Here is a 26,968-nt window from a genome sequence, read left to right as displayed (position 1 = left end):
CGCGGATGGCGGCGGCGGCGCCCGGTGGCCGCAGCTTCTCGTTCAAGGTGGTGCTGCTCGGGGAGGGCTGCGTGGGCAAGACCTCGCTCGTGCTGCGCTACTGCGAGAACAAGTTCAACGACAAGCACATCACTACCCTGCAGGTGCGGCCCGGCGGGGAAGAGGCCCGGGGCGGGGGGTTTCCTTGGCGGGGCCGGCCTCGGGCATCTGAAGGCAGCGAGAGGCCCGCACGTGTTTCCGTGTGCTCGTACGTGCGCTGTGTTTGGCCTCCCCGCCCCGCGGTCAGGACGGGCAGTGCTCCGTGCTCGAGCCACGGAGTGATGAGGTTGGGCCCGGGCTGGCTGCGTTGTGGGAGGGGAGGTGGCTCAGACCCCATCCACCTGTGCAGGGCTTGGCAGCAGGGGAAGGGTTGCAGAATAACTTGTCACTGTTCCCTTGCCCAGTTTCCCAGCCCACAGGGAGCCCAGCAGGCGTGATGTCCTGATGCAGGTTGAGTACCCCTGGTGTACAGCACATGCTTTTGTGGGCTGAGGTTTATTTCAGGAAAGTTTTGGTGGGGCATGGAATTGCATTCCCTCCACTACCTGTCCCATAGTGAGCTTTTGATCTTGCTCACATTCACATTTTGTGTATTGTATCTAATCTACCAGAGTCTGTAAAGTGCAAGTCTGTCCTGCCTTCTCATAGAAAAAGTCTTGGCTTCCACCTTGCAGGAAGGCAAACATTTGTGCAGGTGGCCGAGTTCTGCCCTCAGCTGCTACTGGCATGGCAGCCAGGATGTATATTGAGTTGGGAGCATGTGCTTTTTTTAGACCCAAGTTAAACAGACTCATTTGCAGCACCAATGTGTAGTGAAGCTTAGTTCTTTCTGCCTGTGGGCAGGGCCCTCCTGGTTTCATGGTAAACTCACAGAGAAGTGGTGCACTCTCTTGTGTTCTGGGTAACATTCAGAGGTCTGAGCTACCTCCTCCTGTTTACGGTTTCATAACATCACACAGGAAGTTCTAGCACTGCTTATATCATATAACGTAAGAAGTGAGGGCAGCTTTAGTAATGCACAATATTAGTTGTGAACAGGAATGGGAAGTGTATGGTCATCTAGCTCTTGATGGCCTCCAAGAGGTCTGAGCGACCATTGTAGGACTGCTACTGTAGCTTACTCCCATTCTGGTATGGGGTAATGACAAATCAGCCATGAGCCAGTCTTATTTATTCTCCAGGAGAAAAATCTTCCTGGGCTGGCTATATACAGCTAGATCTTTTTGAAGAAGTCTTCCATTCTTAACTGTGTGGGAGATAGAAAGCCATAAAAGTTCTTAATCAATGTCTTAATATTGTATGTTTGTACAGTACTTCATTAAGGTTTGAGATAAAGTAGATAAAGGAAGTTTCGTTTGGGGGGAGGTGGGAATAGAGAAGGCCTAAGTTTTTAGTTCAACTTCCGTTATTATTCATGCAGAACACTTCTCTAAAGTTTTTTTTTTTTTTTAACTCGGGCTTAGAGTACCTCTATGCTGTTGGTCAGGTGGGTTAGGTTAGAGCCAAGCCTCCTGGCAAACTTTGGCTGGAACACGCTTTTTCTGAAGTGAAAGGTTGGGCAAAATGGATCAAATGCTGAAGAGCCTCTAGTTTTTCTTTCACTGTTGACCATGAATGGTAGAGAAGGCCTGAAACGGCATTAGGAAAGAAGTCTAGTGTCTTGACTAGATATGAATTATATGCCAGACAAAAGGCAAGGCAAGGTTAGGGGGAGTGGAGAGAAGCAATGAGTATATGGAGTGTGGACTAGGTGTACAGCTAACCTGGCTTTTGAGCCTAGTGCCCATCACCCAGAATAACTGTACAGCAGAGACATGTTCAGTCTGGCTTTGTTGCTGAACTACTTCAGTCTCTAGCATTTTGTGTTAGCCCCTTGAAGATTTGGAGTTTGTGGCTCATTCTTTGTTTAAAGAATGCTTCCTCTAAACTTCTGACAGTTATTTAAAGCTTTGTTGACAGTTGTCTATTCTTTTCTTCATTAGACAAGTAACTTTGTAGCTTATAGGGAGAGGTGTCTGCAATGGATGGAGATAAAACCAAACCCTGTCTTGTGAAGCTAAAAAACAAACAAACTTGCTTCCTGTGAATAACAGAGCTCTGTTGCCCAATATAAAGCCAAACAAGAATGTGAAACTGAAAGCCAAAAATTGCTTGTCATCTGACTTTTTTTTTTCACCTGGTATAACCCTTTAACTAGAAGTCTTAAATTGAGGTATTACTCGGGGTTGAAAAGTGAATTTTACAGTACAGAATTAGTGGTTATGGTATGGAGACTGAGTGCAGTGAAGCAAGCTACAACTCCCCTAAATTGTATTTATAAAGTAAAAGCAGAAATAATAAATGAGCTCCCAAGATATCATGATTTGCTTCCTGTGAATAACATTTCTGAATGATGTTTTGTAGGAAGGGGCATGTCTTCTTTCTGTCTGAATTGACTGTCAATAAATCCTCAATGTACAGATGTGAAAGATGCTGCTTTGGAACTGTAAAACAGTACATTTTTTGGATAGCAAAAATTGTGGGAGTAGGCCACAAGAAATATGACCCAATCTTCAGTAAATTCTGATACTTGGAAGGGAGAAGAACCAAAAAGAAACTTGTGTTTAGCTGTACAAGGTGTTTGTTTTTAAATCTTAAAGGTGCTATTGAATCTAGTCTATAAATAGCTCACATTTTAAAACCCTTTACAGGAAAGGGAATACATGACAGACGCAGTTAAAGCTGTTTTTACTACTGTATAGTCACACAGTGGCATGTGTCTTAAATAGTAATTTGGTGGTGTGCTTGATTTAAAATGGGCAATGAACACTCACTTTCTTCCCAATCTTATGATCAAGCAGTGAAATAGGTAGGATTGGATAATGATTGAATGGATTCTTAGCAATAAAAAACAGATTTAAGACAGGAGTTTAGTTTTGTATTATGGCTCTAATTCAGTGAGATATTATAGCTTGTTACCTTGCAGATGTCTAGCTCTTATTCTTTGGTGTCTGTAGTAGTTCAGCGTGATTTCTGAATGTATGGATTGATTCTATAATGAAATGTAGCCTTTGTGATAGTGGCAGAGTGCTTTTAACCAGTGGAAGGGAACTCTATTTATTTGTTTTCCATTGAATACCTTATTTGTTCCTCCCTGCTGTTGCATTTATTTTCCAGCCTAACTGCTATAGAGGATCTGTGATTAGCTTTTTCATAAAACTGCTCTTATTCTTAAGCCTTTGTAAGTGTCACAACGGTTGGAGTATGGAAGAAGCTCTTGCCCTTTGAGTTCAATGCCCCTGCTTGATATGTACATAGAATATCACTTCTTAATATCTGACTTCCCACCCTTTTTTAAAAACATTTTGGTTGATTTAGGCTGAGGTGTTCATCAGAGATCAAAGGCTTGTAACAAGGAAAAAGACTAGGAGAAGTCATAAGACACCACAGAGTTCAATGAATCATTAGTAGTGATGGCATATTTCAAAGAGTTATTAGAGAGAGATTACTATCTTCTGCTGACCTCGTGTTTTGGAAGCCCAATTCAAAAAGTGCTAAACTCTGTACTGTAGAGGAAGTGGCTGCTTCTATTTAAAGCTCATGACTTGACTGAGATTCTACTAAAGCTCTGAAAGAGACAAAAACAAATACAGGTTTTATTTTTGTCCAAAGTTACCTTGCAGTAATTCTCTAGGGCTTGCTTGAAACTTTTTTTTTCTGTTTCCAAATACTGAGGTTTTGAAATTGTTTTCGAAGCTCTGTCTGAAATGTGGAAGAAAGGAGCAAGTTGCTTGTCTTAAGTTAGCCAAAAGCCTGGTGGCCAAGGCACTAGCCTGTTATATACGAAGCCAAGTTTAAGTCCCTATTCCATGCCACTTGGGGAGACAGGGATGTTTTTTGTCATCAGGTGGTTGGCTATTTTGAAGATTGATTCCTTCTGTTACTCCTGTCCTGGACCCAAGGAACTGGCCCAGCTGAATTGTCAAAACAAGTTTCTACAAAAACATTTTCATTTTGACAGTGTCATTTTTTCTCATGGATAGCCATCTTGTTTTTTGTTTATTTTTTTTGTTTGAGGAGCTCTTTCTCAGGATTGCAGGGCTAGAAGTGCTGTTATACAAAAACTAAGTGATGAGATTCTGAAATAAGTTAGCTTGACTTAAAAACAAGCTGTATGTTGGGCTCTTTTGTGAAGAACAGTATAATATTGTAATACAGTAGTGCACTTCAGCAAAAAAAGACTAGAAATCATAAAAGGTATGGGATCACTGAAAACTTTCTCCCTTTCCCCACTCCCTCAATCATCACACAACTTTAAGAATGAAGTTTGTTAATCAGGCGGAGGGTTATTCTGTGCAACTCCCTAGAGTTCAAGTTGCTTAAAGGAAAAGAAGCTTTATGTTGGACTGTGATGTTTCCACTGGTTAGAGGCAGAATGCAAACAATGACTGACTTCCAAGTCGAGAAAAATGAATATTGTCTATCTTGGTTTTGAAATCTAAATCAGAACATAAAATGTGGAACTAGTCCAGTTCTTTGCAGATGTTACTAAATATCTACTTTTTAATGTATGGCAGATGTAGTTCACCTAGCTCCCATTCAGACTAGAAGGAAAATAGGTGGCTGGTGTCAGAAATAATTTACTTCAGGCCCTACCATTTCCTGTATCTATGCAAGAATTGTGCTTCTAAATGTTCAGACCACCTGTGGATTTACTTGTGGGGAAACTTGAATTCCACTGTTGTGATGCTATAATCTCTACAATGGGAGTAATCTCATGAAAGACAGATGGCTAGAGATGTTGGGGGAGGTACCAATGTGTAGATTTTTTAAAACCAGGGTGGAGTGGGGGATGATAGTTCCACCTGTTATAATCTTCAGACAATCTGTACAAATGGCCTGATCTTTTTACATAAACCACGTCTGAAGTCATGGTGTGGCCATGTATATGCTGATTTGCTCTAGTAATCAAGTTGAGGCAGGTTGGTTCCAAGGCCATGCTGACTCTTGGGGCGTCTTTGGTGTAGCAGTAACTTTCCTCCATTCTTCCTAGTCTCTTGCAATCTTTGTACAATAAATCAATTTTAATCCCATCCAGTTTCTTATGTTGGTGGTCCAGGTGGTCAGGTTAGGGTTTACCCTGCCACTAGTACCATGTAGCCTAATGCAATCCATCTCATAGTTGGGTCATCAGCAACTAAACCATCACCCCCATTAGGTCTGTACAGAGAGCCAGCAGGACTAAAACCAGTACCTGTCACTGGGCAGATGAACTCACCATAGCCAACAGCCATCCACACCTGAAGAGGAGATGGGCACCACCAGGTTACTTCTGCCCAAAGAATTGCAAGTGATGCTCTAATAATAATAATAATAATAATAATAGTTTTATTTGCAATGTTGTTGTCTTTAACCCTGCCCCACCTTCTCCCAGCACGGAAGGTGTAGAAACTACGTTTACTTGCCCAATTTTCAAAGTAGAAGTTCAGAGAAGAACATGGGCTGCATCAGTTCTTGATTCCATTTCTCCAGTATATTCCAAAGGGAAGGGACACTAAAATCACTTACCATTTATTTATTTTTATATAATTTTATGTAATTAGTAGTCCTAATTAGCATACCTTTTTAACTTTCCTAATAAGAAAGTTTTGCCATAACAGGGTTTTATTTCTTGTCCCCAAATTTTTATTCTTATTAAACAACTAGCCCCCATAGAAATTGATAACAGTTTTGTAACATGCCATTTTTCTAAGAAGTTTGTTACAGATCATTTTTTCTGTAAGCTCTAAATGAACGGAACTTCCTATTGAGAAACTACCAGAAGGGGCAGGGAACACAGAGGTATCAAATATCCTGTTTTTCCCCCTCTAGGCTCATCCATGTATATTGTGAAAAGCAAGTTTAAAATATAGTTGGTTAATTTTCTTCCCCTCTGTCTGTCTTCCTAATTCATAGCTATAGAATTTAGGACAAAGTGGCACCTTGTATACTAATTCAGAGAGGCATAAGCTTTTCTAATAATTTAGATGTGCCAGATACTGTGAACACACCTGCATGGAGCAGGGGTTCCAAATAGAAAACAGTAATTCAAATACAAAGATTTTGAGAAATGAGCCATTTTCTAGGAGTTTAAGGAAGAAGAATAGATGCTTGTTCTGCTACCAGTGACATTCTTCTATGCAAGGCTGCTCTTCTTGCTGTACTTGACCTATGTGGCCAAGTAGTAATATGTCAGCCTCTTCTGGCTTATCTTTCATTTTTACTGCCTGCTACATAAAAGCTTGCTTTGCTTAAAACAATATATAAGCAGTTCACAAGTACCTTGCATGCTTAGTAGCCTTAACGTTGTGGTGTGTTCTTATCATAAACTAAAATCTCTTGCACAGTCTCAAAAAAACAGCTTTAAATCTTCCAATTAAATCACAGTCTCTCAATTGTATCTCTAAAAAATTCCTTGCCTGCAGATTGTGCTAGGTGCCCTGCACCTTGATATGCAAGCAGACTTACAGATTTGCTTTCTATCGGGTTACTAGTGCTGTTCAGTGTATACATTATAACACTAAAATTGACATCATTTGCATATAACACATTCTGAATTTAAGATGAAAAGCACCTGAAAAGAGTCAATGAGTTAATTTTGTAGTGAAGTAAATAAAAGTGGATCTTGAAATAAGAATGACAAATCGGTTTTAAAACTTATTAAAATTGATGGGACCTAGAGCACATGTAAAAGTGTCTGTGCCAGTTGCAGGCACTGCTAGGCTAGCCCTGCCTGCTGCAACAGGCTGTGTGGAGCCCTCCAGTCCAGCATCCAGGGGCCCTGACCCTGTGGGCAAGTGGGACTCCAGGGCCCTGGCCAGAAGGCATACTTATCAGAAAACATTATTGGCTACAACAGCTCGAAGTCGGTAGACAGCAATGTCACTTCCCTCTTCTATCAGTGCTGATCCGTTAGGCAACTGTTTATATCAGTGCACCTCTATGTTTAGACAAATGTGTTCTACTCTTAGATTCCAAAATGGATCACTTGGACTTGGATCACGCACTTTTAGAAATGCGTATATTTTGACAGATTGAGTTTTAGGGAAGCATCAGATTAGACAGGTTTACAGTTTGAAGGAGGGACGTATGTGCATGTGTCTTGACTCTTTTCATGGCTGACGACCATGGGTTGCAGAACACATGGGTTCCCCTGCTGTATGGTCTCTGCTACCCTTACCCCCACTTTTGCTGCACTCCCATGCCTCCCCATGGTCTTTCTCACTCCCTCAGCCACGCAAGCCACCTGGAGGTCCTGCTCCTGTGTGGACTTGCCTTCTTCAAGGAGCCACCTGGATCCCAGAGTTGGAGGCTCCCACAGACTTGCTGCCCTGACCCCAGGGGGAGTGGAAGTCTAGGGGTTCTGAGGGCAGCAGCAGCCAGAGCCATAAAGAAAGCAATGACCAACAGGGTATCTTGAGGCTGCAGTTTAATCCTGCATAGGCTGCATGTGGCCTGCAGGCCACTAGTTGGATAGCCCTGGAATGGTCAGTAGAGAAGAGGCTTAAAGAATGGCAACTTCTAGACACCATGTTTAAGGCTAATCTAGTGGATACATGAAAGTAAGTGTTGCTGTCTTCTATTTATTCTAGAATAGTCAGACTTTATCCAGGGATAAAGTAAGTGATGCCTTCAGATAACATAGTAGCAGCAAAACAAGTAATTTGGAAACTACTGCATGAGGCTAGCTCTCATTCAGGTTGGACTACAGCAAAATACTTCCCTGGCTGACAGTCTGATAGGGATATTTAAGAAGACAGATGAAATGTTGTTCTGGCAAAACTGGTACCATTTGGCCAGTCAGAATGGTTGGAGCCAAAAATTGTTTAAGAAAGCAGCTAGCCAAGCAAAACCAGATAATTCTCAACCTGTTTTTGGGATCCTCGGTTCTCCGACTTCTACAGAACTGGCTAATTAATCCTTTTGATAAATTACTTGTTCTGTCTATATTACCTGATCTGTCTTCTGATCTTAGGTGGTGATGGTGGTTATTTTCTGTCTGGATTGGTTAATCATGTTTTCTTTCCTACCAGCATGCTAAGAATTTTTCTTTTAAAAAAAAAAAAAAAAAAAAAAAGTGCTAGCTCCTTTCTGGGGTTAGGGTATTCATATAAATAGCTGGCTACTCTTAAAGCTATTAGTCATGCTAATAAAGTCACTGCAGTTCATTTGCAATGTTTAATATTTCTTTGTTTTTTAGGCATCCTTTCTTACAAAGAAGCTAAACATTGGTGGAAAAAGAGTAAACCTTGCAATATGGGTATGTTAACTTTCATTATCTTATTTCAGTTGACTTGTGGGGGGGACTGAAGTTTTAAGAATGCTTAAATGGAGTTTAAGTGAACAAAGCAAATCTTTTGCTTAATACTTTTAAGCATAGAAACTTGAGTAATGAAGACTGAATTCTAGTGAAGTTCTATTTCTAACTTTGTTCTAGAATGCTTTCTTCGGAGTTTTGTCTTAATGAATGTTAATGTAAATGTGTTCTATCAATGTAGGATACGGCGGGCCAAGAGAGATTTCATGCATTGGGTCCAATTTACTACAGAGATTCTAACGGAGCTATTTTAGTATACGACATAACAGATGAAGACTCTTTTCAGAAGGTACTGTGGTACTACTTCCTCTCCACAAAGTAAAAACAGTCAGACCTACCTGCAGTCTGCCTATGCAACACTGAAACTTGCATTTCAACAGTAACAAAGCATGTGCTTTGTGATATATAGATAACAGTTAATGAACACTCTTAACTGACTCTGCTTATTTATTAGACAACTTTTAAAAGTCTGTATTTAAAACAAAAATAAAAATTTAAAGCAATAATTTTTAGTTGAAGCTGGAACTCTTTTTCTATTTGCTCTTGACTCCTCCTTTTAATTAGAAATAATTTTAAGTTCTACTTGGTAAGGTTGTTTGTGGGCCTTTTGGTTTTAAATTCTGACTTGCGTATGCATCAGGTGCTTGCACTAGGATTGTAAATATTCTGTTACCTTAGAGTTGCAAAGTTACTGGCCTTAGTTTGAAATATCTTCCTAATAATCCAGCCTAAAAATGTCCCTTATTGCAGTTCAAGACTGCTAATTCTTATGCTGTCTCCAGTAGTCACAGAGGTGACCTCCATCCTCCTTGTTAATGGCTTCATATATTTGAAGATAGTCTACTTAAATTCCTTGTCTCTTCTCCAGATTTGAATGATTCCAGGTCTTCCAGCCTTACTTTTATAAGTCATGTTTGCTAGACTTCAAATCTTTGTTGTCTTCCTCTAACCTTGTTATGTATTTTTCCATGTCTTTAAGCATGGGTCCCAAAACTGGACATAGCCCTCACTGGTGAAGCCTCACCAGTGCTGAGTAGAGGGAAGAGAATCACTTTTTCTTAACCTGCAAATAGCAGTCCTGTAAATACAATCCACTGCTTATTTAGTGGATTGGAGAGGGTGAAAAGTGTGTGTAAATATAACTTTGACAAAAGGAACACTGATCAGCTTGTGGCATGCTAACCTCCAGGTCTTACCGCAAGACCTGTAGTTGAGCCAGTTGTTCCCTAGTTCACATGTGTGCACTTTTTTTTCTTCCTAATTACAGAATTTCACACTTGGAGTTTATCCAGTTAGTTTTGGACGACTTATCCAATATATCGAAGTTACTTTGTATCCTAATCCTACCCTCCAAAATGTCTAAACTCCAATAAATTTACCAAGTGTCCACTGAGTTCCATCCGGCAAATAGTTCTTCATTCAGTGCCTGAATCTGGATAGACCCTAGAAAACTTTTACTTAATACTTCTTTCCACTTTGTCATCAATGGCTTGATATCTAATCATTGAACACAGTGATACTAATTATGGATGCACCATATTATAACTTTTTTTCTCTAAATCTTCCATTGCTACTAACTTTATGTTTAAGAACACCATGCCCCTGGATTACTTCTGTACAAAAATAATTGTTGCAAGAGGTGCAGTATCAGTCTGTTCCAGAATGTTGCCATATATCTTTGCTTATTAGCTTCATACTTGGTGGGTTTCTGTAGATATTCTTGCTACCTGCTCTTGCGCTGTGAAGCATTTGATGTTGTTTTGTTAGAAGACAGACTAATGTGTAGCATATAAAACTTGACATACTTGATGGTTTAATTTGGATGCATTGCAGTTATTGCCTTTCCTCATCAGCTTCTATTTTTAGAAATTAAGTCTAGACAGTGATCATGTCTCAAAGCATATGAACAGAATTCTCTGCTTCATCCCTAGCCACCTGGTAAAACAGCAGGGTTTTTTTCCTCATTCTTTTCCCTTCCCAGACTTATCTTTTTCTTTGGAATTGAATTGACCCTGTCACTACTTTTTCTTTTTTTTTGGTTTTTTTTCCAGCTAAAATGGTCTTTGGATTTAAATAAAGGCAGTAGCTGTTTTGGGCCAACTCTCTTAAATGAATGCTCTAAAAATCTGTAACAGTATAAGAATTGTACTTTACATAGCATTCTTACAGTACTAATTAATGACTACAATCACGAAGTAGTCGGTTGTATTCTGATCAAATGCTTATGTGCAACTGGGCTAGAAGGGGCCATTTTAGGTGTCCCGTGCTGGCTGGCTCCCCCAGGTTAGTTCACACTGGCAAAGAACTTCTCTTCCTCCACTTTCTTCCTACCCCGGTAGACTTATTTAGTCTTCTGAGTCGAAACTAATCGGACCCAGCTTAGCTTCCACACATCTATCTTACTGCCAGTACACAAGTTTCTTGCTTGCTTTGTTTACTCCTAGCTGGCTTCCTCATCAACCTCCAGGAGCTAAACTCTAGGACTTGCAACCACTGCCATTAATCTTACTATCATCTCCACCCTTTCTCCAGTATTATATCTATGACGCCACACTTCACCCTGCCATTATGGAGCATATTGCCTACCTGTCTCTTTCTCTGCATAAACTTCAGTTTCCTGAAAGATTGTCAGGCTTATACCTCATGTGCTGAAACATCCCATTATTTATTGTATAATTACAGTGCATTCTCAGTTCCTACATCTGTCTTATTGTTATGTTTAAATTGTAAACTCTTTAGATCGGGGACTAATTCTTAATTGCTGATGGATCATAAAGGTAAAAGTAAAGATTAATACAGAAACTCTATTTGGCCTACCACCTGATGTAAATGTAGGAGGAATAACAATGCATTTAAGAGCAAGGAAGCCCACAAGGTTACTTTTTTTCTTTTAACAGTTCATTTAACAGCATGTAACAGCAGCCTCAGGGTTTTGGGTCTCTTACCTTTCCAACTCCATTTCATTTTCAATTCTGTGTAGTCTGCTGCAGTGAATTGTCACCAAGGCTTGGTGTATCAGTCCTAGTGCCAATGTTCAATTGTGCAAATGAATCGCACTAAGCAGTAGCTGGTAGATGCATCAGTGTTCTTGCTTGTATTCAACTTCTAAAGCAAATGTGACTTCTGTATTTGTTGCCATGGATGTAGGTTTATCAGCTTTAAGTTGGGTAGGGGGGGAATACCCGAGTGCTGTAAAGTAGTAATACATGTATATAAAAGTAGATTAAACTTTAACTGCTGATACTTTACTTTATATGCAGGTGAAAAACTGGGTCAAGGAATTAAGAAAAATGTTGGGAAATGAGATCTGTTTATGTATAGTTGGTAAGTCTGTCCTTTCCTTTATGCAATTCTAAGTGTATCCTGTCTTGTGACTAAGATGTTTTGCTTTATAGTGGAATGGTTAAAATATTTTTGTCTCGGTCTGCTCTTAAATTACTTCTGCCTCTAGCAGGTTCACTAAAATGTGCATGAGTATTTGTCAAAGTTGCCTTGCTCTTTGTCTTTGTGACAGGAAAAGCAAAGTGTTATCCTCTCCACTAAACAAGAAGACAATTACAAGTAGTCTTGTTTTGCTTTTTCCCTGACAGTAGAATAAGGGGAGCAGGGGGGAGCTTTAAACAATAAATTCCACAAATACTTACTGCGTGTTACTGTGATTCCCTGTACTGTTTCTGACTTATTTGTCCTTTCCAAGAAAATGTTGAGTGCATGCTCATCTTCCTTTCATTAGTCTAAAATATTTCTAATTCCAAATGTTTAGGCACTTTTTAAATGAGCTTAGGCACTTGAATCGACTACTTTAAACATTAAAATGTGCATGTCTGCTGTACTAAAATACCAGTTCTAAAATAAGTAAGATGATCCCAGTCCCTTAAGGGACTGAGTCTAAAGGGTTTTTAATGTATTCTTTCCCCTCCTCCCCCATTTAAACATTGTTCCTATAATACCAATCAGACTGATTTTTTTTTTTTTTTTTTTTTTTTTTTTTTTTTTTTTAATACCAGGCTGCTAAATCATAAAATGGAAAATGTGAGAAGGCATGACTAGAAGCTATATGTTAATGATGCATCTGCTTTAGCAGGCATGTTAGAAGATCACAGACAAATAACATTTAATGTGAAAATAATCTTCGGTGCATATATAAAGCATCTGGAAGGAAAAAGATTAATAACACTTTGTCCCACTTCTTGGCTTAATAGGGTGGTGATTAGGGCACTTTCCCAGGAAATGGAAGACCAAGTTCTAGGCTTTCTAGAGCTTGGAACTATATCTTACATGTCACGATGTCCATACTGTGGTGGTTTTTTAGGAGGGCTGAGGACATCCTCTGTCTTGACTATTTACCCAGTGACCCCACTTCAGTAAAATTCATTGGGTCATAAGAGCAAATAGGAAGAAGTGTGACTGGAGTTAGATTGGCCTCTGCTGTGAAGGGGTGGCCTTCTTCTGGCTTCTGCCCTCTAGTTCTGTTTATACTCTCTTAACTCACTGGCTTTTCAGCTGTTTCACTTCGTTCTACTTGATCTACAAAGGCTTTTTAACATTGGTGTTTCTCTCTCCAACAGGTAATAAGATAGACTTGGAAAAAGAGAGGCATGTTTCAGTTCAAGAGGCAGAAACGTAAGTGTGTCTGGCCCAGGGTGCAGGGCAGGATTCTTCACACATTTCTTTTGCCAGTTAAACCCTTTTAATTTCTAACTAGACCGTTACTGCAAGAGTGACAATAGTCTTGCAAAACCAAAGGACCAGTATTGGCAGTGCTGTTAAATAATTGGAGCTAACTAGCAAACACTACTAGTTCTGCCACTGTTACTAGTATTGTTAACATTGGAGCCAACATGGAGAAATCTATCTTTGGAGGATTAATGAAGTCTAAATATCTAAATTGGTAGTTTTCCTCCTTTTTTAATTTTTAAATGCAGTTTAAAAGTAGAGGCAACCCCTACTTAGCATTCTTAATTGGTTCCTGAAAAATCAAGCATTAAGTGAAACTGAAAGTATTTGACAACCCAAGATGGCAACTGCAAGCATTACGAAACTTGCTGAGTGCTAAATAAAATCGGGTATCAATTTCAAATGAACGTTATAGTGAAACAGCATTAAACAGGGGTTGCCTGTATTATTTAAAATTGGCTTCTAATAGACATGAAGTTTCAAACTTTAAATAGCAGAGCTTTTAACTAAACATGGGTACATATGAGTTGCCTTTAAATATGAAGGATGTCTTGTGCATTTTTCCCTTTTCCCCCCAACCCTCCCCACTACTTCTAAAGTACAAAACTGTTCTGAACTTTAATGCTCTGAACTTTGCCTCAAGCATTTTCTGTATCTTCATTATGTACAGATATGCAGAATCGGTGGGAGCAAAACACTATCATACTTCAGCCAAACAGAATAAAGGCATCGAAGAACTCTTCCTTGACCTTTGTAAAAGTAAGTATTTTGGTTTTTTTTAATGTTACAGGTAATGGCTCATGGTCATGGCAGACTTTGAGACCTGAAGTCCTAGAACATATAATTGTGTAGTAAATCTGAACCAGTTCCCTGAATTAAACTGTAAAGCAAATGAGGAAAATTGGTTTCTTTTGAGGGGGGGTTGTTGTTGGCTGGTTTTGTTTTGTTTTGTTTCCTTGTGCAAGCTACTTGGACTGAATTTGTATTTATAATAATTAACAACTATCATGCTAATTTGCAATTTTAGTGTCTTTTGAAGTATTTCACTCCCTCTGAGTACTGCCTTGTATATTTGGCTCTTCTTCTCAAACTGAAGACTTGAGCTGTAGCTTTTCCTATGATCCTTTTTTACCATTTTTAGTCCTTTCCAACACTGTTCTAGAGAACTTGCCTCTGGAATTCTGACTTCAGATTTATCTCCTCCTTTCTCAAACTCAGAAGCTTGTTGCATGGCATCCCAAGTCTTATGACCATTCAGGAATAAGTTTGGGATCCAAGTGCCTCTGTGGATGCAGCAGTTAACTATTTGAACAAATGCCCCTTCTTCTTGAGGGCCTAAGAGGCTAATCTGTGAAGACTGTCTTGGATTTCAAAAAAGACAACAAGCAGGAACTCCCTGTTCCTCTTGCAAATGAAGACTTGAGTTCAGTAGTTACCCATAACAAGTCTGCTCAGTCCTAAATCCAAACTAAACTCAACTTTAGGCACCTATAGCTTTTGGATATTCCAGACTTATGGGACCTAAACTATGGAATAAAACTAAAGACTAAAAATGATTACATCTCTAGCTTTCAAAGGCAAACAACTATTTTCTTGCTAAATTATTAGTTACCAGGTTGATTGTGTGCATGGAGCTTAAGTAATTGAAAAGTGAAGAAGTACTAAATGAAAAATGTCTCTTAAATTGCAGTGGAATGCCATTCTAATAAAGTGCTTCTTTTCCAGGAATGATAGAAACTGCTCAAGTGGATGAAAGAGCGAGAGGCAACGGTTCCAGTCAGTCAGGAACTGCAAGGCGGGGTGTACAGATCATTGATGATGAGCCACAAGTACAGAGCAGTGGAGGGTGCTGTTCTTCTGGATAACTGTAAAACTGTGGATCGCTATCCTCTGCAACCTGAAGACTGCCATATTCTAAGTCACACATTCTTTACCAATGGAGTAATAGAATTAACAGTATTTAAAAAATAATCACACTTGTAACACTGCAGAGACCTTAAGTGCTAAACTAGTGGAGTCTGTGACCAGAGAATTGGCGTTTTCTACAGTGGTTAACAAAGCAATTACCAATGGCCTTTTTACATATTTTTCTTTAATGAGGAATAATATGCATGTAGAAAAGACCTACTTAAAGGCTTCATTTATATTCTTTTAAATCAGATCATTATTATTTAATAACTTATATACATTGTTGGAATGGTAATACATTTTTGCAGCCCTTTGTATTTTGTGGTAGACTGAATTGTATCACTTCTGGATGGCACACTGATTGGGTGGTTTTTTTTCTTAGCAGATACCTGAAGTAATATTTTTGCAGGGCTTGCACAAGCCCAAACTGTCAACTACTTTGATATACTCTATATTCACCGTGTATGCCAAGCTGATAAAATACATTGTAAATGACATTAAATATTTTATCTGCTTTTAAAAGTGCAGGTGCAGAAATATGTACATCAGTCTTGTCAGTGATTTGTGAAGTGAATCAGTCAGTGAAAAGATGCAAGCTTTTCATTTGTACTTTGTCAAACTGCTCTGTCTTCATTCCCTCCCCTTGCAAAAATCCTAACAGCTCTTTAGGAGCTCTGAGTATGTACAGAACTCAATCTCTTAAGCCTTTTCCTGGCAAGTAGCAGTGTTCAAAGCACCTACTTCTGGCAGAGAAGGAATGCTTCCTTTTAAACTGCTTGTAATCCAGAGGTGTCTGAGTCCCAGCTGAACAATGGAGCATACTGACATCTCAGCTCTGCAAATGCTTCGGTTCCTAATCTGCTCAGGAGACTTAACCTTTTGTCCATTAGGTAGCCACTAAGGCAGTCCCACTCTGGGGGAGTTCTGACAGTTTTGAATCCTTGCCTCTTGAGACGGCATTTACACTTTTGGTTAATAAGCATTAGTTCTCTTATGGCAAAGCTTGAGTGAACCAATTTAACTTTTCTTAAATTTTTTCTTTTGTTGGTTGACTGTAGGTAAAGGATACGGAACTTACAAGGTGCAGTGTAACTGTAGGGACACTAGAAAACTAAACTGTTCCTGCTTTGGGGTTTGTATTTGGGTTCTCTCCCCACCCCTACCCCCACTGTAGGTACTTACTGAAACCCACATCTAAGGATTGGAGAGGTGGGATTTTTCAGAAACATTAAAGTTTGTGAATTTAATGTCCACAGAAAGAACACAAATGGTGGCAATTAACTTCAAACCTGTTTTGTGCTCTGACTTTTTTTTCTACGTAACTTGTCATGCTTGGAAAAAACAGTAAAATTTATGTCTCTGACAATAGATTATTCTTTGGCCTTGCTTTTTCTGAAGGGCAGAATCACTACTGCATTTATTACTTACTGTATATGCACTGAATGGTGTGGGGAGAAATCTGCTGTACAGTAGAGATGGTAACTGCTAATAAGGTTTGAGGTGTGTTTGGTTTTTTTTGTTTTTTTTTAAACTGAGCATCTTCAGGTCTCTTTCTCTGTTCCAAAAGTTTTTAAGAAATGGCTTTACCATGTAATATTTTCTAATATGTATTTTTAGCAGTAATAGTTGAATTAAACTGTACTGTAAAAGGTACATTTTGGCTTAAACTTGATCAATGTGTTCCCTATAATGAGTATTTAAGGAACACCTTAAAAAATGTTTTGACATCACAGATGTCTGTCTTTGCAAAGGAAGCAGAAAACAGTAACTTTTACACCAAGCAGTGTATGAGCTCAGTGAAGAAAATGCTGATTGTTGAAGCTAAGCGGTATATCTTTTCAAGACTAAGAACAAGCTGGAACACAACTATAGAAATTAAGGTCATGCTGTATATAGCAATGCTATTTTATTGACTGCTATTATTCTTGAGTTAAGTTGTGATACTAATACCTGGCAAACTTACTGTGATCTGTGCATTCTTAGTTTTGTCCAGCTAACCAGGAAGCTAGTCCTGTTTATAAGATTAAGAACTCTTCTTAATTCTTAAATTCTAGGCTGTTTTAACTTCATTCTTCTATGCTAGTTTTTCATAAAGCTTAGCATTGCTATCAGAAGTGAACTTGGAAGTCCATGTAGTAGAGAAAGGAGTACACAGTCTATTTACAAGGATGAAAGGAGAGCTTGCTCATCTCATTCTAACTGCAGTGCTTCACTGTGAATCGGTTGGCTCCAGCAGATGTATTATGAAAGAGAAATATGGAACTTGGATGTCTTAACTGTACTTCAGGGGGTCAGAAAAGATGGTATAGTCTTTCACTAATATTAAAAGCAGCATAGAAGAACTACAGCTAGTCAGATCTTCAAAACCAGCTGAAGCAGGACCATGTGCTAATTTTGGTATAACTTAGTACAATAACATACAACTGCAGGCAGCTTTGCATATTTTGAGTTTTATATGACAAAAGACTTCTGAATTAAATTTTAAAATTTAGGGTGACTAGTCTGGATACAATACAAGCTCTTGCTCCTAAAAAATAAGAAGTTCAGTGAAATGGAACGTGGTAAATTGAGCTTACAAAAGAAAATACATTACAGCTTAATAGTGCTTTGGCCAGAAAAAGTATTACTTTTAAAGTTTGTTGGAAGCTTTGTGTTCAGAAGGTTGCAGAAAAGGATTACATATTTTACAGGGTAGCAATAGCCAAGTAGGGAGTGGGGACAACCTTTAATTTAAAAGTAGTAAGCTTTCAAGCTTTACTCTTTTTTTTTTTTTTTTTTTTTGTTTTGTTTTCATCTATTACTGATCACAGTCAAAGATCAGGTTCTAGACTTTGTTTTTCACTTAGATGTAGTGTGCATCTTGTTTTGGGGGTGGTCAAATTCCCTCCCTGTTGTTTCTCTCCCCTGCCCCCCAGCCATGAGAACTGTTCTAAACTTCCTTATGCATTGACTAGAGAAGTTTCAGGTGGGGGTGGGGCGAACAACTCTTAAAATGAAAAAGGGGCCCAGAACTGATACTTTTGGAACTATACTTCATAAGACCTTTATTAATGAACAAAAGCATTGGCTGTGAAAATTAGGAATTTTTACCTTTTTGTTGGTGAATGGGGCCAACGTGGGGGTAATCTCTGGAGCCGGAGGGAGACTTTATTTTAACATGAAATAATGGCCATGAATAGGCCAAATGTGGGGAAACCATGGGCACATCAAAAGATAGGGTTAAGATCCTGGATGACCTTGACAGATGGGATTTACAAGTAGAGTTGAATGGAACCAGATGAAGTTTTAACAGGGGGAAGTGCAGAGTTTCTCAGCTGGGTACCTTTACCACAACTACCTGATGGGTGGGCTGGCACAGCATCTGAGTGAGACCTGGAGGTCACAATTGCCTGGAACATGAGCCCATGGTGCCATGAGGACAAATAGAACCCTGGTGTGCATCAGCCAGTGTGTGGCCGGTAGAGCCAGGGAGGTGCTCCTTCCTCTCTAATAGGCATTGGTGAGGCCACAGCTGGAGTACTGAGGTGCTCAGAACTGGACGTACTTCAAGAAAGATGTGGATAAGCTTGAGAGGGTACAAAGAAGGGCCACCTGTATGATTAAGGGCATGGAGGATAGGCTGTATGAGGAGAGACTCTGGGAACTGGGCCTGTTCATTCTGAGAGAGAACTGAGGTGATTTGATGGGTCCCTACAAGTACATGGGGTAAGCATCAAGATCTAGGGGAGCAACTCTTCAGAAAGCCACCTCAAGGGAGAATGAGGGCCAGTGGGTCACCAGAATCTGGAACACACTCCCTGCAGAGGTGGTGCAATCACCATCCTTGGAGGTGTTTAACATGAAGCTAGGCAAGCACCTTGAGCTCATCTAAGCCCTAACTTCCTGCCCATGGCAGGAGACTGGATTTGATGATTTTACAGGTCCCTTCCAGTCCTTTGATTCTATAACAGCTGAACTCTGATGTCAAGCTATAGAGTAAGTTCTGTTCATACTATTTCCTTGATAGCTGGACCCCTGGGTCCTCTTGTCTTTGGTTCCTGTCAAAAATGACAGGAACCAAGGGCAGAGAAATATTAATTTTCTACATTTCTTTTAGGGGCCCTGTGGGCCCACGGGCTGTATTTTGCCCACCCCTGAAATACACCCATGCTGGATATACTGTTTCACAAATATCAGCCAAGAGCTTGCTGTTGCATGTATCTGTGCACTTTTTAAGACTGTGTTAACTTTGTCAAGATGTGCTCTAAGCTAAGTTTTATACTTTATTCATTACTGTGGAATCTAAAGCATTTCTAAAGCAGTTTGTCAGCCATGGAGCACTTGTGGAATAATAATGCAGCTGCAGTAAAATCTTTCTTTTCCATTTTTTTTTTTTTTTTTTTTTTTTTAAATTGAGACACTTGGATTTCCCCCACTCCCTGTTTCATCAGCCTGACCCGTATGTCAGCAAGACATCTCTTGCTACAACTCAAAGCAGTGCCCCAAAATCAGTACTCCAGCTCTATACATTCATAAAAAGTACATTGTTTAATTTGGAATCTAAATCTGAGCCTTTCAAATTATCTGAACCCCCAGGTACAAAGGCATTTGAAATCCAAATCTGAGTTCTGTGACTTAGCTCCCTGTCTAGTGGTAATTAACCTTTCAAGTCCTATTACACCTGAATAGCTTGTTCAGGTATTTATTTAACTGAGGTATCTAAATATTTATGAGCCTTTCTTGGGTTACCAGTTTTTCTCTATGAGGACAGCAGATTGCAAATAGTTGCTTGCTTCCTACAGTACTTAAAACATCTTAATCCTTTTATACCATGGTTCTTTTTTAATTCCTGTCATACCAGGTACTTTACTCAGCTAATTTTCCACCTACAGTTCTCTCTCAAATACATGTAATAGTTTTTACCTTACTCGCATATTTTAAGTTGGGCTACAAAATGTGTTTTGCAAGAAGTAAGCAGACTATGGAGGCGTACCTTTCAGAGATGCCATTTCTAAGAGAAGCAGTAATAGTAACAGGCTTAGACCCAACAGAATCTAAGGGCTTAGTCAGAAGAACAAAATGTACTTACTTAAACGTAGATGGGCAAAACTCAACATATCTGCTGCTCTGTGGTCATTTTTGTATGACTAGTGCTATTTCACAGAGGAAGGTAAACTCTGGTACTTGGCCCCACTTCCAGGAGTAAGGTGCCTTAGTGCAGCTTCCATTTCCACAGGGTAGGAGTGGATACATGGGATGGTTAGCATGAAACAGCTTGGGCTCATTGCATCCATTCCCTCCTTAAAATTTGTTTGCATTTACCCTGAAGAACATAAGGGAAATGAGAGCATCTTCTGGGCAAGAGGTAAGATGGGTGCTCCTGGTAGGTAGGTAGAATGAGCAGATAAATTAGAAAGGAGGAAGAAGGTAGAGTTCATGTGAACAAGATGAATATGGAAGTCATGGTGCTGGTATGGGGCTGTTAAAAGTTGGAGAAACTAATTGCAGCCTCCTGCTGCTTAAACTGATTCAGACTTGAAGTTGCTAAATCATCTTCTAAATGATCATAATTAGCTTATCAAGATGGCTCATGTAAACTGATAACTAAGTCTACTTTTTCCCTGGTGAGTTGCTGGTTGCAGCGCTAAAGAAAGTATAATTAACTGTGAACAAATCTCCAGAGATGATACCAAGATATATTCAGCTTAATTAGAATAGCAATGTGAATGTTGGATTCATTTATCAGATGTGTATAGCTTGGCTTATTTTGTTAGTCACATACAGGTTTGGCCTGAATATTAATGAATTACAGACATACAGGTTTTGCTGTTGTTCTGCTGTAGGATGCTTATTCTAATTTGTCAAAAGGGATGTAAGTAAACAGTTCATTATTATTGTTTATTGTATGTATTATAGCACCTAGACCCTAGAGTAAGACTCATTGTGTTAGGTGCGCTGTTCAAACATACCAAAAAGACAGGCAATTCCTGTCCCAAGGAGCTTGTATCCAACATCAGCTCCCTGTTAAATGCAACTTCCACAGCTTTTCTTGGGAGAGTACCCAAGTTAGGAAGGATTATCTTGTTAGTCTAATTTTTCCCCTTGGTTAAAACTAGACTAGGACTTTACACTACAACCCTATAATGTGAATATATGGCTGTTGTGAACATAAAGGCTGCTGACTTCAGATACTGTGGCTACTTGTCATTTTCCAGCATCCAGGCAGTTCTGCTCGTTGGAAATGTTTAAGACCTGAAATATTTTTTCATTCAGAGTTTGTGTCACTTTTGCCACTGACAATTCATCTCTTTCCTCCCACCCATCCCCCAAAAAACCCCTCTATGACAGTTGAAATGCTTTAATTTTGACCTTAATTTTAAAAAAAGCTTTTGCTATATTAACTTGGCAAAATGAAAAGTTATTCTGAACTGAAGGAATAGAACTGTAAGTTTTCCAAGTGTCAGAATTGGAAAATGTCCCCTTTTGGTTAGCATTTTCTGACTTCCTAAAATATTTTGTTGAAAAATTCCCAGCCTACTCCAGTGAAAGACCCCATCCATTCTTTCCTTCCTTAGTGGGAGACTAGTCCTAATGCAAAGATAGCAAAGGAGAGGGAAGGAGGTTTGTTGAGTTGCTTTTCCCTACTTTGTGCATTCAGACAGAACTAGTCTCAGGCTTAGTTTCATACTTTTTTTTTGGGGGGGGGGGTGTTCTTCAAATTACTGTCCAAACAGGTCCTGCTTTTGTACACGCTACCACGATCAATTATTCCTAATTCTTTTGTGCCCAGTACCCATTGCACCCTCCTGTCTGCTCTATCTGAAATTTTCAGAGGTGGGGCAGTGGCCGCTAGCATTCAGTTCCATTCCTTCCTGCAGTGTGTGATATGAGATGGTATCCTAGCAGAGTCTGTGTGCCTGTGACCAGTACTCCTAGTTTAAATAGTGCTTGAACCTTTAGTCTTGGTTAATTTTTACTTTTTTAGTTTAGTGTTTATTAACACATTAGGTTGTTTTCAGTTCAGTACTCTCTACCAGGATCCTGGTGCCCTGGTATTAAAAAATAGTTACCAATGGTTCTTTTATTCCTCTGTCCCCATATCCTACAAACACGTGCCTCCCACCCTTGTTTTCATTGCTAAGGCATTTGGTGTCACCTTGCTTTAAACATAGTGTCATCACCTCAGCACTAGGACTAGACATTCCAATATCAGAACTCCCTGCACTACTAGGTAACTAATTGATGGACCCTGTAATGGAGTCTTTTTTTCTGAAATGTTTGAAAGATGTCAGCTACTTGACAGAATGGCTCAAAAGGAATCCTTATAGGGCTTTTGGTGGAAAGGCTAAAAGAAAGTCTGGATCCTTTATGCTATTAAATCTATTCCTTTATAAGCTTCCACCTGAGAGTAGCTAACTACCAAGTCCTTTTTTTAAGATTTGACTTCTGCTTTGGGACAGAGTTTTCAAGCATGGTGGATAACTTAGCAAAGCAGAAGCTGAAGAACTAGCTTATGTAAGGGGTTAGCTTACTGTTAGTACCTCTCTTCACATCCCTGGCACCTGTAATATGGCAGTGAAGATGCAGGCAATGAGTAAGTGCTGACAGTAGGGGAGCACAACTCTGCTGCTGCTGGAGTGGGGAGGGGGCCACAAGACACCACCATTGCTGCTGCTGCTCTCTGCCCCCTGCTGCTGGGTTATGGGCTCAGCCAGGCTACAGCCCCACACCCTGACATTGGTGAAGAAATCTGGGGGGGCATGTGCCCCCCCCCCCATGCTCCCCCAACACATCACGTGAGTAAAGACAATGTGTAAGCAGATTGCCCCATCTACTGGCTTCCACAGGCAGGATTTGCTCCCAGAGGTGCTCCTCAGTTAGTTCTTCCATGTAAAGGCTGTTTTTAAGCAACAAACCAGCAAACAAATGAGCATAGCCAAAGCCAAACCCTTTTGCCCTGTCCCAGGCACTAGGAGGGAGCCTTTTGCCTCTGGCCCCTCCGAAGTCCCTAGGGGGATGCTCCATGCCTTTCCAAATGCTCCACAGCTGGGCTTTCTCAACAGGGTTGACTGTTCCCTCTTAAGGAGACAGAGCAACCTGTTTCACCATGATATCTGCCATTGCTATTAGGAACTCTTCCTGGCTCCAACTGTCTGGTATGCCATGGGAGGTCTAAACAATTGTGGAGGACCTTTCTTTTAAGGAAAATAAGCCATGTAACACTGCTAGTGGCGTTCGAAGTATTCTAGATAGTGTGACACTACAACCCAGCAGAGAAAACAACAGAGGTAACAGCGTTGCTGCATGTGCATATCTCAGTCTCAGTAGTACCCCCAACAGAGATCATTTGGGCTTCAGCAGAAAAAGCCTAGGTTCCAAAGATGCTAAATGGCTATATTTTTCCTTGTCTGATCAAGTTGTGATATTAGAGTTGAGACCCTAACACAGGCTTGTTTGGAACTTTTCTCTGTTTCCCCTGCCCTTTAAGACGATTGCCTTTTCCTAGGGCTTAGGATAAGGATAATCTCGGATAGATCGTCCATGTAGGGAACAAGGGATATGCCATCCAGTTTAATTCTGTTCCTACTCTATTCCCTTTCCTTTGCTCTTTTTCAGGGAATACTTTTCATTCTTTATCATACTAATATGGTAGATCAGCAGTACCCAGTCTTGATCTGTAGCAACTTGACTTCTTGGCTCATGACCCCACTTCCAGTACAAACCCAACCACTATAATTGAATTTCTGTAGGGCTCATGATATCACTTGCTAAGTGAGGCAATCTCATTTGGGGTTGTGACCCCTTATTTAGGAAATGCTTTTATAGAACATTGAATCTGTCAGTACCAACTGGCCATAAAGCAATTGCATGTAGCAGCTGGGAATTTCTCCAATGCAGGGGGAACTCCTGGGTGTTATACACAACATAGCTCTACATCATTTCTATTCACAACTTCCATTATTGGGGACATGGCTGGGGAAAATGGGGGTACAGTAGCTATACAATACTTCTTTTCCAGTTATTACTGGCTATTGCAATGAACCTTTTAGGCTGTGTGCAGCAAAGTAGAAATTAAAGTAGCTTTAAAATGGCTTCAATTTTGACTAGGATCAAAAGCTGTCCCTTTGCTTTCACTGTAATTCAGGAGCTGTACAGATTACATAAAATTACATTTCTCCCTAAACTCTTTGAGTTCTGTACCTCTGATTATCAGACCTCTATGATTTCTACTGAAATTACAAAGATGTGTGCCAAGACTCTTCACTCATATGTAATATTTTGGATTAAGAAAAGATAATTTATGAATACTTACCTAGGTGGCCAATTACTAAAGTCCCAAAAGCTATTTATTGCTGTTGAACCCATTTCATTTTACTGTGGTGTCTTAGTGGTTTTCACAATGAATGCAGAAGCATTGCATTTTGAAGTTGGGGAGCAAAGGAGATTAGAAAATATATCTTCGTAAACCGTAGATACAGTACATGAAACCCTCAGTTTCCCAACAGGTTGCTACAAGTGAAATTCTGTAAATGTTTTAGATCAGATGATTTAGCCAGCAACATTTTAAACTAGTCAGTTCTGTGGCAAACTCTTAGGAATACCAACCTGTCAATAAAATAAAAAGAAAAGGAATAAAGATCATCTTAAGCATGACTGCTATTCATTTAATGACTAATATAAATGGTAAAAATAAACATAGAAACCATGCTATTAATAAGTGGGAGTAAATCGATAGAAGGGAAAACATTAGTGTGTTTAAGATCGATAAAAGAAACAGCAGCTGGAGTCTAGAATAGCCAGCCTATGATTTAGTAGCATTATTGTAAATGATAGCAAACCACAAAACTCAGTGATAAACAGACTGAAATGGACAGAATCCTGGAATTATTAGAGCAAAGAGGAGCTGGATCTTAGATAAAAAAAGGATTTGCTGAAGGAGTTACAGATGATAGTTGGCAAGGCAGCAACTCTTTTTTTTTTAATACAAATACTACAAATATGGGACCTGATTCCTGAGACCATCTGAACTTCATCCACTGCAGAACAGTACATGGTGGATTGGAAAGTGGCCCCAGCAGGTCAAACCAGCCCCTGGCATATGTCGGGGTAGCTGAATGCTTACTCTAAGTGATAATCAGGGATCCAGGTTTTGTGTTTGCCATGGAAAAATGCAGTAAAACCTGGATTTTCTCATTTTAAGGAGAAAAACATGGGAAAGCAGGTTTCCCCTTGCAGGCTGGTAAGAGTTCCAGCCTGCAAGGGGGTGGGGGAAGTGGAATGAGTACAATCAGGCAGGGGATACCATGTGCAAGTGCATGTGTACATATGCACATGGCAGCCAGGTAGCATGGAGAGCAGTTCCCTGCCGGTAAGTCAGGAGGGGTGGGATTGATGCCCCCATATGGAGGGAGGGAGTTGAGCAGGTCTGGGGCAAGGGCTGCTGCCCAGTCAGGATGGTGTGTGGGGTTTGGGACATGGGGTTGGAATGCACTCTGCAGTGCCCAGACAGGAAGTGGGATGGAGCCATGGGCAGCCTGGCAGGGGGTTGGCAGGGGGCTGCCACTCTGCACTTCTGGGGAGGAATGGGGGGCATGTGCCCCTCAGATTTGTGTGTAGGGTGGGGGTGGATGCAGTCTGGATGCTCGGGGTTCCCTGCTGTGCTGCCCTCCCCCTGGGGTCTCTGCAGCCTGGTGGGCAGGACCCAATGTGGCAGGACAGAGTGGGGACAGAAGCATGGTGTTGCTGCCATGAGCCCCGTGCTGCTACAGTGAGGCACTGCTTGGCAGCAGCAGGGGCTCTTTGCCATGCTAGTGCCGGGCCCCCAGTGGCAGCACTGAGCCTGCCTTCCTTGTCCCACTCTGCTCAGTCATGCCAGGTTCCACCTGCTGGGCTGCTGAGCCCACAACAGGCAGCCTGCATCGCCCAGGTTTCATTCTAGCTGTGCCACCCATAGGGGAGGGGGGACCCAAGCTCTGTGCTCTTCACTTCAGCAGGCACTGTCTCCCATGGGTGGCAGCCAGGTTTGGACACTGCTGGGGGGGAAGGGGGCTGTGGACCTGGGTCCCTGGCCCCATTGCCCTGGCAGCTGTGGGGGCTCCTCCTCTGGGGCTGGAGACAGCAGGGGGCTGAGGGTGGGGAATGAGGGGCACCAGCATAGGGAGCAAGGAGCCCTGGCAGGGTTCAAGTAGCTCTGGGTGGGGAGTGAAGGGCAACAGGATGGGAAGGGTATTGGCATATCAGGCCACTCAGTGCCACAAAGCGGAGTGGGGGGATGGGACAGATACAGCTGGACCTGCGTCCTGGTGGGCAAAAGGGGCAGCGGGAGCTCTGATTTTCCATGATAAAACCCCCCAGAGCAAATGCCAAAATATATAGGTATTTAGAATTTATTTTATTATAATAATTGAGGCACTGATAGGTTTCCAAACTGCTTTAAAATTGTAAATATATCAAACATTGATACCTATATATATGTAGTGATGTTTCATTTTAATCACGGAAAAATGTAGATTTTGGGTTTTTTAATCAGAGAACTTTGTGATTTTTTTTTTTTAATCAGCGTATTCGTGATTTTTAAACAGAAAACCAGGATCCCTGATGATAATTATTAGAACAGTTTACCAAGTATTATACCATGGACTGGAAATGACCAAGGTGCAAGGTCTTCCTTATGCCTTTCCTTAACAACCTCCAACAGTGCCATATACTACATGGGAGGTAGAAGGAAGCAGTTGGCAAGGCCCAGTTTTGCACCACCCCAAAACACCTTTATGGCCATGTATAGACAAAATGAGCAGCGTGTGTGCACAACACTTTGAAGTGGGCTAAATCTTTTTCACCGCTTTAATGGTGTCGGTGTTTGCATGTGTCGGCGGTGTATTGCACATTAATTCCATCCACTGTAGGAAATTTGGCAGTGTAACACATCTTAAATGATTTGGGATGCAGCAAACTAAACCTCCTTCAAGGAGTTTTAGTTTGCTGCCCCTACAGCCACAGAGTGAAGCACTGGGCTCCATGCAGCTCCAC

The 26,968-nt window shown here is 40.6% G+C and overlaps 1 protein-coding gene and 1 long non-coding RNA gene across 2 annotated transcripts in view; both read left to right on the top strand.

The window, feature by feature from the left end:
• Positions 1–15,022, top strand: part of RAB21 (RAB21, member RAS oncogene family) — a 15,250-nt gene extending 228 nt beyond the window's left edge. The window contains exons 2-8 of the mRNA XM_019543205.1: positions 1–143; positions 8,258–8,317; positions 8,556–8,663; positions 11,635–11,698; positions 12,943–12,997; positions 13,722–13,810; positions 14,777–15,022. Of these exons, the coding sequence (XP_019398750.1) occupies positions 6–143; positions 8,258–8,317; positions 8,556–8,663; positions 11,635–11,698; positions 12,943–12,997; positions 13,722–13,810; positions 14,777–14,916 (654 nt within the window). The 5' untranslated portion in view covers positions 1–5 and the 3' untranslated portion in view covers positions 14,917–15,022. The remainder of the gene's footprint in view (positions 144–8,257; positions 8,318–8,555; positions 8,664–11,634; positions 11,699–12,942; positions 12,998–13,721; positions 13,811–14,776) is intronic.
• Positions 1–16,607, top strand: part of LOC109315488 — a 22,093-nt gene extending 5,486 nt beyond the window's left edge. The window contains exon 3 of the long non-coding RNA XR_002102517.1: positions 15,882–16,607. This is a non-coding gene — a long non-coding RNA (uncharacterized LOC109315488). The remainder of the gene's footprint in view (positions 1–15,881) is intronic.
• Positions 16,608–26,968: the final 10,361 nt, after the last annotated feature.

Source organism: Crocodylus porosus, unplaced genomic scaffold (assembly GCF_001723895.1).
Source record: "Crocodylus porosus isolate Cpor-Errol unplaced genomic scaffold, CroPor_comp1, whole genome shotgun sequence".
Taxonomy (NCBI): domain Eukaryota; kingdom Metazoa; phylum Chordata; order Crocodylia; family Crocodylidae; genus Crocodylus; species Crocodylus porosus.
Note: the sequence above shows the minus strand (reverse complement) of the source record. Positions and strands in the feature narration are given on the sequence as shown.